The 17,913-nt window shown below is 39.3% G+C and overlaps 2 protein-coding genes across 2 annotated transcripts in view; one reads left to right on the top strand and one right to left on the bottom strand.

Moving 5' to 3' along the window:
* The window catches only part of ZPBP (zona pellucida binding protein), a 102,511-nt gene extending 96,536 nt beyond the window's left edge, over positions 1-5,975 (bottom strand). The window contains exons 1-2 of the mRNA XM_057550515.1: positions 5,849-5,975; positions 2,333-2,413 (exon numbers count right to left, since the gene is read on the bottom strand). Coding sequence (XP_057406498.1) covers positions 2,333-2,413; positions 5,849-5,975 — 208 coding nt within the window. The remainder of the gene's footprint in view (positions 1-2,332; positions 2,414-5,848) is intronic.
* Positions 5,976-6,389: 414 nt separating this feature from the next.
* Positions 6,390-17,913, top strand: part of SPMIP7 (sperm microtubule inner protein 7) — a 58,142-nt gene continuing 46,618 nt past the window's right edge. Inside the window, exons 1-3 of the mRNA XM_057549668.1 lie at positions 6,390-6,515; positions 9,053-9,620; positions 17,814-17,911. Coding sequence (XP_057405651.1) covers positions 6,390-6,515; positions 9,053-9,620; positions 17,814-17,911 — 792 coding nt within the window. The remainder of the gene's footprint in view (positions 6,516-9,052; positions 9,621-17,813; positions 17,912-17,913) is intronic.

Raw genomic sequence — 17,913 nt, 5'->3', positions numbered from 1 at the left:
ATAAAATTTCCAATGGGCTTTTATTCCAAAAATTGGCAAAGCTGATTCTAGAATAACACGAAATTTCAAAGGACCCAGAGTAGCCAAAACAATCTTGAAAAAGAGCAAATTTGAAGTACTCACACTTGATAATTTCAAAACTTATTATAAAGCAACAGCAATCAAGATAGTGTGGTACTAGTGTAAGGAAAGACATATATATCAAAGGAATAGAATTGAGAGTCCATAAAGAAAACTCATACATCTATGGCAAACTGCTCTTCAACAAGAGCACCAGGACATTAGATAGAGAAGGAAAAGTTTCTTAAACAAATGATGCTGGAACAAGTGGATATCCACATGCAAAAGAATGAAGTTTGATCCCTACTGCATACCATATGCAAAAATTAATTCAAAATGGATCAAAGACGTAAATGTAAGCACTAAAACTATGAAATTCTTTTAAAAAAATGTAGGAGTAATACTTTGTGGCTGCTGATTAAGCAATCACTTCTGATACATGACTCCTAAAGCACCAGTACAAAAGAAAAATTAGAAATCAGACTTTATCAAAGTTTAAAATGTGTGCTTTGAAGAACACTATCAAGAAATGAAAACACAATCCATAGAACAGAAGAAAATATTTGCAAATCCAACATCTGATAAGGGCCTAGTATCCAGAACATATTTAAAAAAACAAAAACAAAACTCTTCCATCTCAGTAATATAAAAGACAGCCAAATTAAAAATTGGGTAAAGAACTTGAACAGGCGTTTCTGTAAAGAAGACATCCAAATGGTCAATAAACACATGAAAAGAGGTTCCACATCATTAGTCATTACGAAAATGCAAATAAAAAGCACAATGAGAATCCACTTCACATACACTAGGATGGCTAAAATTTTAAAAGATGGACAATAATAAATGTTAATATGGATGTTGGGAAATTTGAATCCTCATAAATTTCTGGTGTCAAAGTACAATAGTTCAGGTTCTTTGAAAAATTGTTTGGCAGTTCCTCAAAATGTTAAACATAGAGTTACCATATATCCCAGCAATTTTACTCCTAGGTATACTGAAAACGTATGTTCACACAGAAACTTGTCCAGAAATGTTCATAACAGCACTATTCAAAATAGCCAAAAAGTGGAAAATTCCTAAGTATCCATCAATTGATGGATACACAATTGTAGTACATCCATTCAATGGAATATTATTCAGCCATAAAAATGAATGATACATTCTGTAACATAAATGAACCTTGAAAACATCCTACAAATTGAAAGAAGCCACACACAAAACACCACATAGTGTATGATTCCACTTATATGAAATGTCCAGAATGGGCAAATTCATGGAGACAGAAAGTAGATTAGTGCTTTCCAGGGACTAGAGTGTGATTGCTTAATGGGTACGGTGTTTCTTTTTAGAGGGATGAAAATGTTATGGAATTACATAGTGCTGATGGATTCAGAACCTGGTCAATATACTAAAAACTACTCGATTGTATACTTTACAGAAAGAATTTTGAGGCATGTGAATTTACCTCAATTAAAAATATATATATACAAAAAAAGTTGTAGATGCTAAGCCTCATGTTACTACTGCAAAATCTTATTAACCCAAAATCTTTATGATATATAGATCCCATTTAAAAAAAGTTTTAGCATAAGAACTGCATATGGGGACTTCCCTGGTGGCATAGTGGTTGGGAGTCCGCCTGCCAATGCAGGGGACACGGGTTCGATCCCTGGTCCAGGAGGATCCCACATGCCACGGAGCAACTAGGCCCGTGCGCCACAACTACTGAGCCTGCACTCTAGAGCCCACAAGCCACAACTGCTGAGCCCATGTGACACAACTACTGAAGCCCATGCGCCTAGAGCCCGTGCTCCACAAGGGAAGCCACCACAATGAGAAGCCCACGAACCACAACAAAGAGTAGCCCCTTCTCACCACAACTAGAGAAAGCCCATGTGCAGCAATGAAGACCCAACAAAGCCGAAAATTAATTAATTAATTAATTATTTTAAAAAGTGTTTTAAAAAAAGAACTGCATACATTTAATATTATGTTTAATTATTATACAATAACAAGCAAAAACACTGTAGACAACTTTAATTAGATAACTTTTAGAAATAATTATTTTTTGCACACTTAAGCAGTTACAGCAAACAGAATTAAACTATATGAATCTAACTCTGTGGAAACAACTTTAATCCATTTCCATAGAAGAAAAGGGCCATAGGAAACTAGGATAACTGGGGAACACTAGCCTTTTGCAAAAGATTGATAAGATTTAAACAAATGCCAATTACTTTCTTACAATTACTGAAAATCTATTTATTAATACCTGGAAAATTTGGTGATCCCACTATTTTCATTGAATCTTGGGTCAAGCGAATACCTCTTGGCAATCGAGCCAAATATCCAACTATCAAAAACAAAAAGAACAGAATTAATCAACAGTCTGGCTCATTACAAATTTCAAGACATTCGAACAGGATAGTATCACAGTATATTTGATGTTTGTTGAAGGGGAGCCATAAATCAATATCCTTTGATATCTGGTATCTCTGTTCCAGCTCTACTCCCTTCATACGCTCCAATGAAATTAACATACCCACCACTTTCCCTATTATGCCTCACCTTCAGCTTTCTCTACATCCACTTAGAATACTCTCATTTTTAGAAGTCCAAATCCCCACCCTTCAAGACCCAAATCACAAGTCCCTGCTCCCTCAAACCTTCTGTTTGTCCTCATTTCTTACCTCTTTAGTACATCATCAGCAACACTCACTCTACATTGTAATACAGTTCCTCATGCACAGACATAATTTTCCTTATTTGACTATAAGCTCAATAGTAGGATCAGTGTTTATGTCAACTTATCGAGAATCGATATCTTTTGACTGCCTTCATCCAATTCCCCTCAATCCTGCCTCTGGTAACCACAAATCTGATCTCTTTTTCTATGAGTTTGTTTTTGAAATATAATTGTCCCACAACACTTTGTTAGTTCCTGTTATACAACATAGTGCTCTTGTTTCTATACATTTCAAAATGATCACCACAGTTAGTCTAGTTATAAGTCATCATACAAAGATGTTACATTGCTATTGACTATATTCCCCACACTGTACATTTCATACTTGTGACTCATTTATATTGCAACTGGAAGTTTGTACCGCTTAATCTCTCTCACCTACTTCTTCCCTCCCCTTTGGCAAACACCTGCTTGTTCTCTATCTATAACTCTGTTTATGTTTTGATATGTTTGTTCATTTGTTTCTTTAGATTCCACATATAAGTGAAATCATGAGGCATTTGTCCTTCTCTTATTTCACTTAGCATAATACCCTCTAGGTCCTTCCATGTTGTCACAAATGGCAAGATTTCATTATTTTTTTATGGCTGAGTAAGAGTCCACTGTATGTACCTATTATCTTCATTATCCATTCATTTATTGATGGGCACTTAGGTTGCTCCCATATCTTGGCTACTGTAAATAATGCTACAATGAACACAGGGATGCATATATCTTTTCTAATTAGTGTTTTTGTTTTCTTCAGATAAATCCTAGGAGTGATATTGTTGGATCATATGGTAGCTCTATTTTTAATTTTTTGAGTACCTCCATACTTTTCTCCATGGTGGCTGCATCAATTTACATTCCCACCAACAGTGCAGGAGGGTTCCCTTTCCTCCACACCCTCTCCAGCACTTGTTATTTGTTGCCTTTTTGATAATAGCTATTCTAACAGGTGTGAGAATGGTATCTCATTGTGGTTCAGACTTGCATTTCCCTGATGATTAGTGATGTTGAGCATCTTTTTCACGTGCCTATTGGCCATCTGTATGTCTTCCCTTGGAAAAAGGTCTATTCAGATCCTCTGCCCATTTTTTAACTAGACTGCTGTTTTTTGATGTTGAGTTGTATGAGTTGTTTGTATATTTTGGATATTAACCCCTTAGAGGATATATTCTTTGCAAATATCTTCTCCCATTCAGTAGGTGGCAGTCAAAACGTACAACTTTCCAGTCATAAGATAAGTACATACTTGGCATGTAATAAACCATACGATAATATAAATTATGATGATAAACATATGATTAATATAATTAACACTGCTGTATGTTACACATGAATTGTTAAGAGAGTTGATCCTAAGAGTTCTCAACACAGGAAAAAAAAAATTTTTTCTATTTCTTTAATTTTGTATCCATATAAGATGATGGACACTCCCTCAACTTATTGTGATAATCACTTCATGATGTATGTAAATCAAATCCTTATGTTGTACACCTTAAAATTATACAGTGCTGTATGTCACTTATACTTCAATAAAACTGGAAGAAAAAAGTATGTTCCTTAAACCTGGAGGACACAGGGATGGGAAGCAGAAGAGGAAGGTAGGGCCAGACTGGGAAGGTCTTCGTAAGCCAGGCTTTGACTCTGCAAAAACCAGCAAGCAAATAAAAGACTTAATCAAGAAAAAAATAATCCGTCAAGCACTATACCTTGCACATAGCAAATATTAAATAATAATTGTTGAATATGATATATTCTGATGTTGTTCAGTCCCGTTGAACAAGAAAATGTTGATGGACACAGGAGTGTGACAGGCCAGTGGGAGGAGCAGCACAAAAAATGCAATAAAGCTTACACCCAAATCCTCTTTGTTGTTAACAGAGCAAAGAAGAGTATGGTATTCAAAGCCAGATGACCTGGATTTAAACACCAACTTCCACTAACTAGTCTTAGGAAAGTCACTTAAAACTCCAGGAGCTTCAGTTTTCTCACCCGCAAAATGAGACTAAATTCCAGATTTAGAGTTTTTGTAGGAACTGAACGGACTACTGTATAAACTATAAAACGCTACATAAATGTTGCTTCGCTATTCATACCTTACATATTAAGATACTGCGGTCTTAGTCTACTTCTTATATCCTCAGGCCTGATCTTGTTCTCGGATCAAAAGACAACACACACACACACACACACACACACACACACAGAGTCGTACCTAGCATAAGATCATGGGCCGTGGTCAAGAAGCATCCTTCTCCTACGGGGTAATGAACGGCTGTTGGCTAGTCTCTACTTAAACTAGAATGACCTCTGGACTTTGGCATATTTTGTAATGTCTCTTCACTCCATTTCTTTCCATTCTCCTCCTATCCCCTGTCGACCTCCGCAGCCCTTCCTCATTCATATTCTTGGAGGGCTTCTTTACTCATTGCCCCTTTTCTGCACAAATTGTATTTTAAACAAACCTCCTTTGTGCTTTCTATGATTCAATTCTGGGAGACACTTTATTTCTAAAAAGTCTAAAACTTGAACGCAGAATAACGCAGCCAAAACCTTTCTAGTTAAATGACGACCGTTTAATTAAGCACTCCCTTCGGTATCTTAACTCTATTTTGAAAACATGCGAAAGCATTTCGGATCTCTGAATCAAAAGGAGGAAACAAACGGCGGCAGCAGAATATCCAAACTTTAAGTTCCCAGTCTTTCCTGTACTTTATAGCTAAAACCAATAGATGGAGCTCCAGGACCACGGGAAATGACAAAGCGGCGGGATGTCTACTCATTTCGAAATACACTGAAAACCTGAGCCCCGTACGTCGTGGAAAGCTGGCAAAGGACCCGGGGGCTGATACGGGGCTTGTTAACAGCCAATTTAATCTCAAGCCTTGAGCTCTGGGTGTTTGAATGACCTCGCCCCCCTACACGACATCAGTGTGCCCAGTCCTCCTATTAAATTCAAGAGCAGGCCCAGTGATACAGGCTTTCCCATCAGCGGACGCACGTGACACGCACAAACCTCCGGGAGCCGCGGTCCGGAGCCGCCCTCCGCCGCCTCACCTGACGGGGTCGCCCGCAGCACCAGCGCGGAGAACACCAGGACCACCGCGGCCCGGGAGAGCGGGGAGCCCGCGGCCCGGGACCGCCGCCAGCCCCGCCGCGCCCGGCCGGAGGCCGAGGCCTCCATCCACCCGCCGCCGCCGCCGCCGCCGCCGACGACACTCAGCGCAGAAGGTCGTTAGGCGGCTCGCGCCCACCCGCCCGCCAGCGGACCGGAAGGGGGGCCGGAAAAAGGGCCACCACTTCCGGCGGGGCGGGGGCGGGGTTGGTCGTGGAGGCCTGGGGGGCGCGAAGTCGCCCGCCTTGAGGACCCCGCCGTCGCTCAGGCAACCAGGAAAGCATAGGCGACCTGTGGAAGGTTGTGGAGCCGCAGAAGAGTCGCGGGCCGAGGGACGGGCTGGCCGAGTCTGAGCGTTGAGGCCGACTCTGGACCACAGGGCGAGGGTCACGGGAGGGAGGGCTGGTCCAGCCCGAGAGGGCTGCCTGCCTCTCCCGACGTCGGCTGCTGACTACCTACGGATTTATGGGACGCAGCTGGGCGATGGATGCAAGGCCCAGCCACCGGGAATGGAAGTGGGCCCTGAGCCCCAGGAAGAGGCTGGGCGGGAAGAACGAGGCCACAGCTTTAGATGGAATGGACCGCATGCAGCGCTCAGCCCCAAAGATGGTCTTTTATCACCTGAGTTCGGGAAGATGCATAAAACCACCCGTCCGCCTACGTGGGCGTTTCTAGCCAGAACGTGTTAGAATCCTCTGCGTTTCTGCGGCGGGAAGGATTCACTTCACGTGAAGGGAGCTACGATACAAGTAAATCTTACCCAGTTGGTACAAGTACATAGGAGAATGAAGTTTAAGCAACTGAAGACAGAATGCCCAGTAACCCTGTGTAATCGGAAGAAATGAGTGATCCAGGGTGGTCTGAAAGCCATCGCTGGGTGTCCTTCGCTCCAGACGAGGGTTTTCGAACTGACAGCCTGAGCACCCACCTGAGTCCACCTCCCCGCTTGTTCGGTGGCGTATCTCGAACATCAACGCCTTCAGATGTATCTTGTTTGTGCCGCAGAGAGCATCGCCCCTTGCTGTCTTTCAGCTGGCCTGCTTTACAAACTATGTCTTCACAGCTAGAATCGTGCCTGTTTTGCCACCATTTTAACCTCAACTCCTGGGATAGTTCCTGGTATAAAGTAAGCATTCAAATAACCATACTTTTTTTTTAAAAAAAAGAAAAGAACGGAAAACATCTAGCAGAAAGGAAGGAGAATTCATTTGGACCAGGACCAGGATGAAGACATTTATTAAGGATTACGTAAATATCCAAAGAAGTCCTTCGTTCTTATTAACAAAGGAAATTGAAATTTCTGCTTATTTCTTGAGTTTTCTGGCTATCTTTATGCATGTGCTAATTGGTAAAATGTATCCAGTACAGTTTATTCTACTGAGTAGATTTACTTCTTTAGAAATCCTTTCTAATCTGTATAAAGTCCTGAATTGAGTTCAGCCTGTTCAGGCATGTCTTAGTAAAGAGACCTGCATGATTTAGATCCAGCCAGCATTTTGGTCAAGGTCTTGCACTTCGTTTGAGCACACCTAGTAAACAAATTTTACTGAATAGTGCCCAATAAATCACTATATTTGTCTGGTTATATATTCTGCTAAAATTCCTTTTAATTTTTATAAACAAGTCAACCTGCACAACATGATTTTTACCAAATGAACTTTGGACTGTGGACTTACAGAGAATAGAGGGCAGAGAGGACTGTTCAGACCTGGTAAATCTTGAAATCTCTGTTTTCTGTAATTCAGCAGTCCCTCCTGCCTTGTTCTGCTGTGTAAATTCCTAATATTCAACCTGAGAATAAGAAGTAATACTGGATATCTTAGTTAATGTATGGTGTGATTCTAAAGGTGGAAAGCTGATTGCTGAAAATCAAAAAGAAAGTGGGTCTGTCATTCGTATTTGCACTTTTTACTCCAGTAGGGATGGTGTTAGCTTTTGTGCCCAAATTCTACTGTCTGGAATTCCTTTGATAGCAGTTTTCATGCAAGACCAATTTACCTAGTTGAAATGAGCTTTTAAATGAACAGTATATTGATGACGTCTGTTTTTGCATTGAGCTAATAGCTGCTACTTACTGTAGTTTCCTGAAATGAGTTTAAGAACTTCATTGCTCTTACTCTGCCATCACGGTAGCAAAAAGGTAAGTAAGGATAATGTAGGGCACGTAGAAGATGAACCTGTACTTTGACTATAAATTGCAAGTTACTTTCCTTAAAAATTAGATACATTGATTTAACTGTAATGTAATATATGTTCATTTTTTGCACTGCATTTAAATTTACAATTTATATAGGCAGTGTGTTTTGTACTTTTTTATATCTATCAGGTAAATACTTAAAGTATATCAGAGATATGCCTTAAAAAATATATTGCCGGGCTTCCCTGGTGGCGCAGTGGTTGAGAATCTGCCTGCTAATGCAGGGGACACGGGTTCGAGCCCTGGTCTGGGAAGATCCCACATGCCGTGGAGCAACTGGGCCCGTGAGCCACAACTACTGAGCCTGCGCGTCTGGAGCCTGTGCTCCGCAACAAGAGAGGCCGCAATAGTGAGAGGCCTGCGCAGAGCGATGAAGAGTAGCCCCCGCTTGCCGCAACTAGAGAAAGCCCTCGCACAGAAACGAAGACCCAACACAGCCATAAATAAATAAATAATTAAAAAAATATATATATTGCCTCTCCATTAACTACTTTATTTATACCCTTTACTGAATCTCATTTACCCATAAAGTATCAACTTATGGAAAAATTAAAAAATAACAAATGAGCACAGTTTTCCTGAGCATTGCTGAGGAAACTGTCATGGAGATTTTACTAACAAGTCTGTTTTTGTTTTTCCTAAGAATTAAATTATGATGTATATAATAAATGGTCCAATGTGTTAGAGTTCTAGCTGTTGCCAAGCAACATGGGCTCTGTTTTGTTTTGTTCTTTTCTGTTCTGGTCCCTTACTTCCTTTGATGGAGAAAAAATATTTACCTTAAAAATTTAAAAAAAGAAAAAACTCTACTCTATTGACATTGAGAAAGCCAAATCAATAACTATATTAGGTTAACCAATCCTCAGTGGTTAGAAATATAAGAGTTTTATAGTTAAAGAGAAAGGAGACTTAAGAAGCAATTAATATACAGTCATCCACAATTTTAAAGAGAAAGGCCATAGATATGGATTCACAGCACACCCATGGAAAGATAAGTATCTCTGAAGGATCCTTCCTTTCAAGAACAAAGGCTGTTGAGAATATAGATTACCCACACTATCGTGCTCTCTTACGAAAACTGAACATGCCTTTTGTGAAAGGAGTTGAGGACAGACATGACTGTGGCAGAATTGAAAAGAAATGCAACCCTACTTTTCTTAAATTTCACACTTATCCCCCTTCAGTCCTGCCAGACTATCATTTACACTATCCTTATCCCCCACCGTATGGGCCAGATTATCCATTATTTCCACTTCGGGATGATGTCCCCTTAGGTGACACCTGTTCAGGGTTTGTGAGTCCTGGTGGTGATGCTGACTTAAAGCCTGGCATTGGCAGAACCATACCAAGCTTGGTAGATTTCAGTGATGTGAAACCTCAACATCGAGTTCCCAGGCCAGACGCAGGATTTCAGACGACATTAAAAAGGAAAAAAATATTATTAGAAGAACTAAAACAGGACAGGAGATGGAATTCCAGGGCAGTACCAGACATTTCCATCAGAGCAAGGCTTGGAGGTAAATGAAGTGACATGGGCTTTGTAATTTTTAAACACTCAAATGAGAGAAAAGAGCATGGATCTAAGATTCAGTATTTAGCAGTTCATTTGACATAAAATTGTAAAAGACCAAATAAGGAATTCTTATTTTTAAATTATGGATTGTAAGGAAAAAGTAGTAAGAATGATAAGCCTTTTATAGACCTGTTTGTAAAAAAATAGTTGGTTTTCAAAAAATACATTCATCAGTATGTGGCCAACACAAAGTATGTATCAGATAATTTATTCTAAACACACAGATAACCTAATTTTGCCACAAAGGAATTTATATTTAACTTTGATAATTGTGTATCATGCCTCCTTATCTGTCTCTCTCCTTTGAAAAAATTAATTCGCTGATGATTATCAAAGAGTTAGGTTACAGGAGCTGAAATGCAATGGGAAAGTAGTTGAAAGTAAATTTTGGGGTCTTGTAAGAACAGGAGCTGAAGAGAGGCAACCCCTGCATAAATAACTCCACCACATTCCTGGAGGCAGAATTTGACGAACACTTACTGACTGCTGCACCTTTTGGTTTCTCTGTAAGAACTCCCAGAGGGTGTCACAAGCCCGGCCCAGAAGTGGTGAGAAACTTCCAGAAGAAAGCCACGGGCAGTGTTCCCATATGGAATGTGCCTGGTAGGCAGGGAGTGAAAAGAGATTAACCTGTTTGAGCATGTGGGAAAGGCAAAGACCAAGTGCGGTAGCAAGAGATGCTGAGCTTGCTCTAGCCTTAAGAGGCTGTGCCCTCTTCACCACTCCTCTACAGTGCCCAGCTGCAGACCAGAGGCCTAGGGATGCTGTGGGAGGAACAGGGACATCATTGTTTTTTGGAGCAGTGGGAGCTCATGGTTCCTGCCACTCCTCCATGAAGAGAGGCCATAGGCACTTGGGACCAGGAAGGGAATAAGAATCAGGGCAAAGGTAGTAGAAATGCAAAGCCCCACAAAATAATGGTCCCAAGCCACACGCTCCAGATACCCACTGTTGAACAAGAAAAGAGCAATTTGATGTGAGATAAGCATGGGATAAGAACTATGCTTTTAATGTGCACTCCAGTTGTGGCCTCAGCGGGTAGGCTTAGGGAAATTCCTTAGTTTGGAATGTTCATGTAAATATATAAATGAGGTTCAATAACCTATTTTAAGAAATAATTAATTTATAATCCATTTGAAATACCATCTGTGGAAATAAGATATTGCTGAGAAGCAAATGCAATTCACATTGAAGGAACCATTGATGAGTTCAGGCCAGTCTTACAGCCATAGTACAGTTTTCACTGATTCTGAACTAGTGACCAATTTTCTAATCTGTCAAGAAAGGAGCTTGAGCTCAATCTTTTGTTAATGTTTCAATGTACACTGATAGTCATTATCAAGAACTCTTCTTTAAAGGAATCGAAATCATTTTTCATTGTCCTATTTTAGACAAGTATGACACTTTGCTTGTAAGCAGAAAATCCCAACCTAGTGTAATTTTTAAGAACAATATTGATTTGTTTTTGTAAGTTTTCCTAAGAGTTAACTGTCAAAGCATTGCAACAAATTAGAGGTGAAGAAGCTAACTTATGACTGAAATAGGGATAACAGACATTGCACCAACAGTTCAGAACCAAATATAGAGCTCATCTAGGCTCTATTTCACTGCCTGAATCAGTACAGCAGAATGCAGAAGATAGGCTCTAGAGAGAGACTGTCTGTACTCTATTTCTGGCAGGAAATTTACTTGCACCATGACCCGAGACTCGTTGCTAATCTCTATGCCTGTGTATCCTTATTTGTAAAATTCAGGTACTAGTTATACTTTATAATAACGAAGGCTATTTAATGTTATTCATGTAAAAATATCTGACAAAGGAATGAACCAATAACATTTATTAGATGTTGTAAAGTTAAACAAAGTCATGTTATAAAGTTAAAGTCCAGAATTTTCAGTTCCTTCATACATAAATTCTCTTATAAAATTGTAGGAATTGAATGAATTAAGATGGGTAAAGTACTTAGCAAAATTCGTGGAACCTGGTAAAGCATTTAATTAGTAGTAGCTGTTATGCGCTATTAACAGTTTCAAAGAACAATACTTGCAGTTCAGGGATTGATTTCAATATAATTTGGCCTATGCTTTCAGTGATTCTGGAAATAATCATTAATTATAAATAATAAATACTTTCAGTTTTTAGCAAACCTAAATACACATAATTTCTCATACATTCTGATAAAGAAGTGTATCTTCTCAGAATTAATTATATCACACACCATTATGCTTTTCAGTGGACTTTCATAAATATCAAAACAAGATCCTGAAAGATTATATCACTGATTTTTTTGGTCTTATTTCAACCTTATCTAGACATTTAACTGTGGTCAGTTGTTTTTTGTTCCTAGTTCCATCCTGTCATGGGAGCTACACCCTCATGGCCTCATCTGAACCTAATTACCCAAAGGCCCCACCTCCAAATACCATCATATTGGGGTAGGGGCTACAACATATGAATTTTGGGGTACACAAGCCTTCCCTCAGTAACAACCATCTTAACCATTTTTAAGTGTATAGTTCATTGGTATTAAGTACATTACTGTGCAGCCATCACCACTGTCCATCTCCATAACTCCTTTCATCTTACCAAACTGAAATTCTATATCCATCAAATACTAACTACCTTTCCCTCCCTCCTCCCAACCCCTAGCAATCATTTTACTTTCTTTCTCTATGAATTTGACTACTTTAGCTACCTCATAGGAGCAAAATCATACAGTATTTGTCTTTTTGTGGCTGGCTCGTTTCACTTAGCGTAGTGTCCTCATGGACAACAGTGTTCTTGCTGTAGCATATGTCAGAATTCCTTCCTTTTTAAGGCTGAATAATTTTCCATTTTATGTATATACCGCATTTTGTTTATCTTTTCATCCATCAATGGACACTTCGGTTGCTTTGCCTTTTGGCTATTGTGAATAATGCTGCTATGAACGTCGGTGTACAGATATCTCTTCAAGATCCCACTTTCTGTTCTTTGGGGTATATACCAAAAGGTGGAATTGCTCAATGGTAATTCTGTGTTTAATGTTTTGAGGAACCAGCTATTGTTTTCCATAGTGGCTACTCCATTTTACATTGCCACACAATATACTAATGCACAATTACAATTCCTTACATTCAAGGAATAAACCCCGCTTGGTCATGGTGTATAATCCTTTCAAATGTGTGTTAAATTCTGTTTTCTAGTATTTGAGGATTTTCGCATCAGTATTCATCAGGCTATTGGTCCATTTCTTCTTGTAGTGTCTTTGTCTGCCTTTGGTATCAGTTGGCCTTATGGAATGAATTTGGAAGTGTTCTCTTCAATTTTTTTGGAAGAGCTTGAAGTGGATTAGTCTTAATTCTTTTTTAAATATTTTGTAGAATTTACCAGTGAAGCCATCTGATCTGGAGCTTTTCTTCGTTGGGAGTTTTGATTACTGATTCAATCTCCTTATTAGTTATAGGTCTGTTCATATTTTCTGTTTCTTCGTGATTCAGTCTTGGTAGGTTATGTGTTTTTAGGAATTTGTCCATTTCATGTAGGTTATATAATCATTTGGTGTACAACTGTTCATAGTACTTTCTTATAATCCTTTTTATTTCTGTAAAATTGTTGGTTCAAAACCTCAGGAGTTCCCCAGGTGAAATCCAAAACTGGCCCCTGTACTCACAGGGCAAGGGGAAAGAGGCAGACTCTCCAGAAGGGTAGGTGGCAGGTTTAATTTCTGAGGAAACTTACTTATGCTTGTCTTAGGTGCCTCAAGATGAGTAGATCTCCGCACCCACCCTCCAGAATCTTCAAGTTTATGTAGAGGACTTAACACGGCTCAGTCACGTATACTGTCCAGATGGTCTCAACGAAACATTACTCTCTCAAGGCTGTGTTCTTGAAACAGCTCCTACGGTGGGAACAGTGGGTAGAACAAACATTCATTTCAAGGACAGAGGAGGGGGTGAGGAGCCTCTGATTGCCTGAGTTCAGCTCACGGGTCAGTGGGTGGTCACGTCCTCTCAATGACCTCCTCCAGCAAAAATCAGTTGTAATGTCCCTTCTTTCATTTGTGATTTTAGTTATTTGAGCCTTCTTTCTTTTTCTCTGAGTCAATCTAGGTAAATGTTTGTCAATTTTGTTGATCTTTTCAAGAACCAACTCTTGCTTTCATTGATTTTCCCTATTGTTTTTTTATTCTCTATTTTGTGTATCTCTGACCTAATCTTTATTATTTTCTTTTTTCTGCTAGCTTTGGGTTTAGTTTGTTCTTTTTCTAGTTTTTTAAGGTGTAAATTTAGGTGGTTGATTTGAGATATTTCTTGTTTAATACAAGCATTTATACCTATGAGTTTTCCTCTTAGCACTACTTTTGCTGAACCCCATGACTCATGTTTTTGTTTTCATTTGTCTCAAGATAATTTCTAATTTCCCATGGGTTAATTTCTTTAACCCAATGGTTATTTAGGGGTGTGGTGTTTAATTTTCATATATCAGTTTTTAATTTCATTCCATTCTGTTGATATCTAGTTTCATTCCATTGTGTTCAGAAAGTATTAATATATTTTACATGCTTTCAGTCCTTTTAAATTTACCAAGACTTGCTTTGTCACCTACAATATAGTCTAGAGAATGTTCCATGTGCACCTGAGAAAAATGTGTATTCCGCTTCGGTATTCTGTTGGTTTGAGTGTTCTGTAAATGTCTGTTAGGTCAAATTGTTGTTTAAGCCCTCTATTTCCTTGCTGATCTGTGTCTGGTTGTTCTATTCATTATTGAAAGTAGGGTACTAAAGTCTTCAACTGTTATTGTAGGGCTATTTTTCTCTTCAATTCTGTCAATATTTGCATCATATATTTTGAAGGTTGAATGTTTGGTTCATATAAATAAAATAGAGAATAGAAAAACAGCAGAAAAAATAACCTAAACCTAAAGTTGGTTCTTTGAAAATATCAACATAATTAACCTACCTTTTGCTATATTGAGAAAGAAAACTCAGGGAAGACCACTCACAAAGGGTATTTTAGATGTTTAAAAAAAAAAAAAAACCCGTCTGTAACCATTAGAGGAGAGATAACACATGAATAAAAAAAAATACATAGAATAGTCCTTGAATCTTTCTTCTAAGGTTTTGGCTTCCTTAAAAGCACCTTGTTCTGGAAATGTTTTATAATAAAAATAATAAGGCCTATGGGAAAATAGTGTTCATGGTAGACTCCTCCAAACTCATGCAGTTTCATGGGTTACACACAAAATCCATTCACTGTGAAAATACGATCACAGTTTTAAACATGTTAAATCTCTAATAAATGAGGGAATACTTGTGTCAAGGAAATAATAGAGTGCTTTCCTTGACAAAAGACTTGATGTTTGTTTGGTGGCATGAAAGCAATGAAGTGAGACTGTGGGTTATGAAGGAGAGGTGGGTAATAGCTGTTCCCAAAAGTGGCTTTTGGCAGCTCACCCCTTCCTGTGTGTGCCTGCCACTTCTCCTACCATAACATGAGGTCTGTTTCCTTCTCACGTTGACTCTGGGCTTGGACATATGAGTGGCTTTAGCCAATAAGATATTAGCAAGCATGATGCAAGTGGAGGCCTGGGAAGTACTTGCACATTGAGATTGGTCCTTTTGGGATTCTTCCCCTGGAGTTTCAGTCACTATTTTGTGAGAGACCCAACCTAGATCCAGAGGGGAAGAAAAATGAGGCATTGGTCATCAGGCCCAGCTGAGCTCCCAGCTAACAGTCAATACCAACTTGCCAGCCATGTGAGTGAGGTCATTTTGGACATTTTCAGCTATTGGAGCTATGCCTTATGACAGAACAATTCAGAGTCCCAGTAGATGATGAATGGTTGTTTTAAGCTACTAGGTTTGAGGTTATTTTGCAGAGTAGATACTGAAACAAGGTAGAAGAAAGGATGTCATCATACTTAGATGTAAGCGTAGTGCCCCTGAGGTATATAGTTATAATTCATTGCCCTGTTTACTTCTACTCTGGCTTAAAGTCAAAATTTTAGTTTTCTTGTTTTTCTACTTTCCTTTTTTTTTTTTTTTTTCTAAGTAGCTGCCAGAATGGCTTCAAATCAGAGGATACCAAAAAGTGCCATATTGCTGCTGATGGCATGAGAATCTACTGGAGGGTTTTCTTTGGCCAGCTGAGTCACAGATAGAATTATCCTTCTCAAAACTGAAATGATCGTGGAATTCAACACTGCCTCTCTCACTCTGCCTTGGCCTCTTGCCTCTGCTTCTGTATTAGTTTTCTCTTGCTGCTATAACAAACTGCCGCAAACTTAGCACCTTTAAACAAAGGCCATTTATTACTGACAAGTTTGTGGGTCAAAAACCTGAGCAGGCTTAACTGTGTTCTCTATTTGAGATCCAACTGCCAAAGTCAAGGTGTGCTCTTTGTTCATATCTGGAGGGTCTGGGGAGAAATCTACTTTGGGGCTCATTCCAACTGTGCAGAATATAGTCCCTGACATCTGAGGCGCCCATTTCCTTGCTCTTTGGCAGCAGGAGATGCACTCTGCTCCTGGAGTCTTCTCACATGGCCTGCTCCATCTTCACAGTCAGCAGTGCTGTGTCAAGGCCTTCTCACTTACTGCTCTCTCTCACTTACCTTCAGAATCCACAGAGGGTCCCCCATTCTCCAGCCCTTCATTGCCACTTCTGAGTTTGCAGGTTCTGTCCTGATTGGTCAAATATTGACTGAATCAACATCATCATTATGAAGATGATATTACTATATTACTACTATAGGTTCTAATAATGTTACAACTGCTAACTGATAATTAATAAATGTTATAAACTGCATGCCAGAAATTTGCCAATTCCTTTAAATACATTAATGGTAGTTTTTACAACTCTGACAGAAATCATTAAAGGTAAGAAAAATAAGACTCAGGGGGGTCAAATAATTCACGAGGTCACAGTGGCACCTTAGCCAGGAAGCATATACATTATTAAGCCCCAAGTATTGCTGTAGTCTGTTATGGAGCTTCACCAGATTGCTATCCATGGTGACCAGGGTGCTCCTGTGTTATCCCAAATCCCTCTCACAATTCATCTCACCTATGCTTAAATATCTCTGTACTGTGCAGTTAGCTCCCAATTTTAACATTTTAAAGTTCATCTTTTGCTGAGTTAGATTAATTCATGGGGCAAAGCTAAAAAGTAGAGGACCAAGTTAGAAGACCCCATGGGGTAAGAAAAGGATCTCTGTGGTACAGCCATTATCTTCACCTACACTAGTCCCCTGTCCAAACCAGAGTAATTTGCCAAAGTTATCAATCTCTCTGATTAAGACCTACCAAGGCGGATAGGTCCCAGGCTTTCATGTCCTGACATTGGCCTACCTCTTTTGTTCATCTTCCACCATTCCCTGGCTGCCATTTCAAGATGTAGCTATACCCAACCTTCAGTAAGAGTTGTGATGTTGCTCTCACAGGGCAAGCCTGCCATTGTACATACTGTTCCCCCGTCTGGAATGACTCTTCTTCCTCCGCTTCCCCTTTGTTATCCAAGTCATACTCAATTGTCAAGATGAGGTCAGGTCTTATCTTCCGGAAGATGTTCCTAATTCCCTACAATCTGGCTGGATTAGATGTCCCTCCTCTGCACTCCCACAGCACTCAGAGCTCAACAATTATCACAGTCACCACATTATATTGAAATTATCTACTTACATGTCTGTCTTTTCCATTTGTTCATGAGCACCTCAAAACCGGGAAACCTGTTTTCCATCTTTATATATTCATCTGCTTCCATTTGTGGTGAGGTAAATATCTGTTGAAGGCAGCTTTTATATTTGCTCGTCTCTTATCATTAGGTTGAATTATCTACATAGTAAACTCCTTTGTGTCACCACCATCCCCAACCTGTCTGCGTGCACATGCACAGATTAATAGTGCCCAAGAGATCTCTTCCAATAATAAATAATAAATAACAAATAATTGTACACTAATTAATCTAACACATAAATTCCAGAGCGCTTCTGTTCTCACTGCTGAGAAAAATTGTTAGATAATCCATGGAAAAATCAATACCACACAGTTTAGCTTTCTAGTAGGAAGTATTTCTGGTGGAAGAAGAAATTCCTATTGCATTGTGTACATTTGTATTTCGTACATATGTACCCAAAGCACATACATTTTTGTTTTCAGGTTGGACAAGCCCACTGAAAGTTACTGCCTTACAACCTCATCATGAAGAATACTCAGTAAATCACCTATATACATTTGATGAGGAAGCAACATGTACCGT

This window comes from Balaenoptera acutorostrata, chromosome 7 (genome assembly GCF_949987535.1).
Source record: "Balaenoptera acutorostrata chromosome 7, mBalAcu1.1, whole genome shotgun sequence".
Taxonomy (NCBI): Eukaryota; Metazoa; Chordata; class Mammalia; order Artiodactyla; family Balaenopteridae; genus Balaenoptera; species Balaenoptera acutorostrata.
The sequence above is the reverse complement of the archived record's forward strand: the minus strand, read 5'-3'. Positions and strand labels throughout refer to the sequence as shown.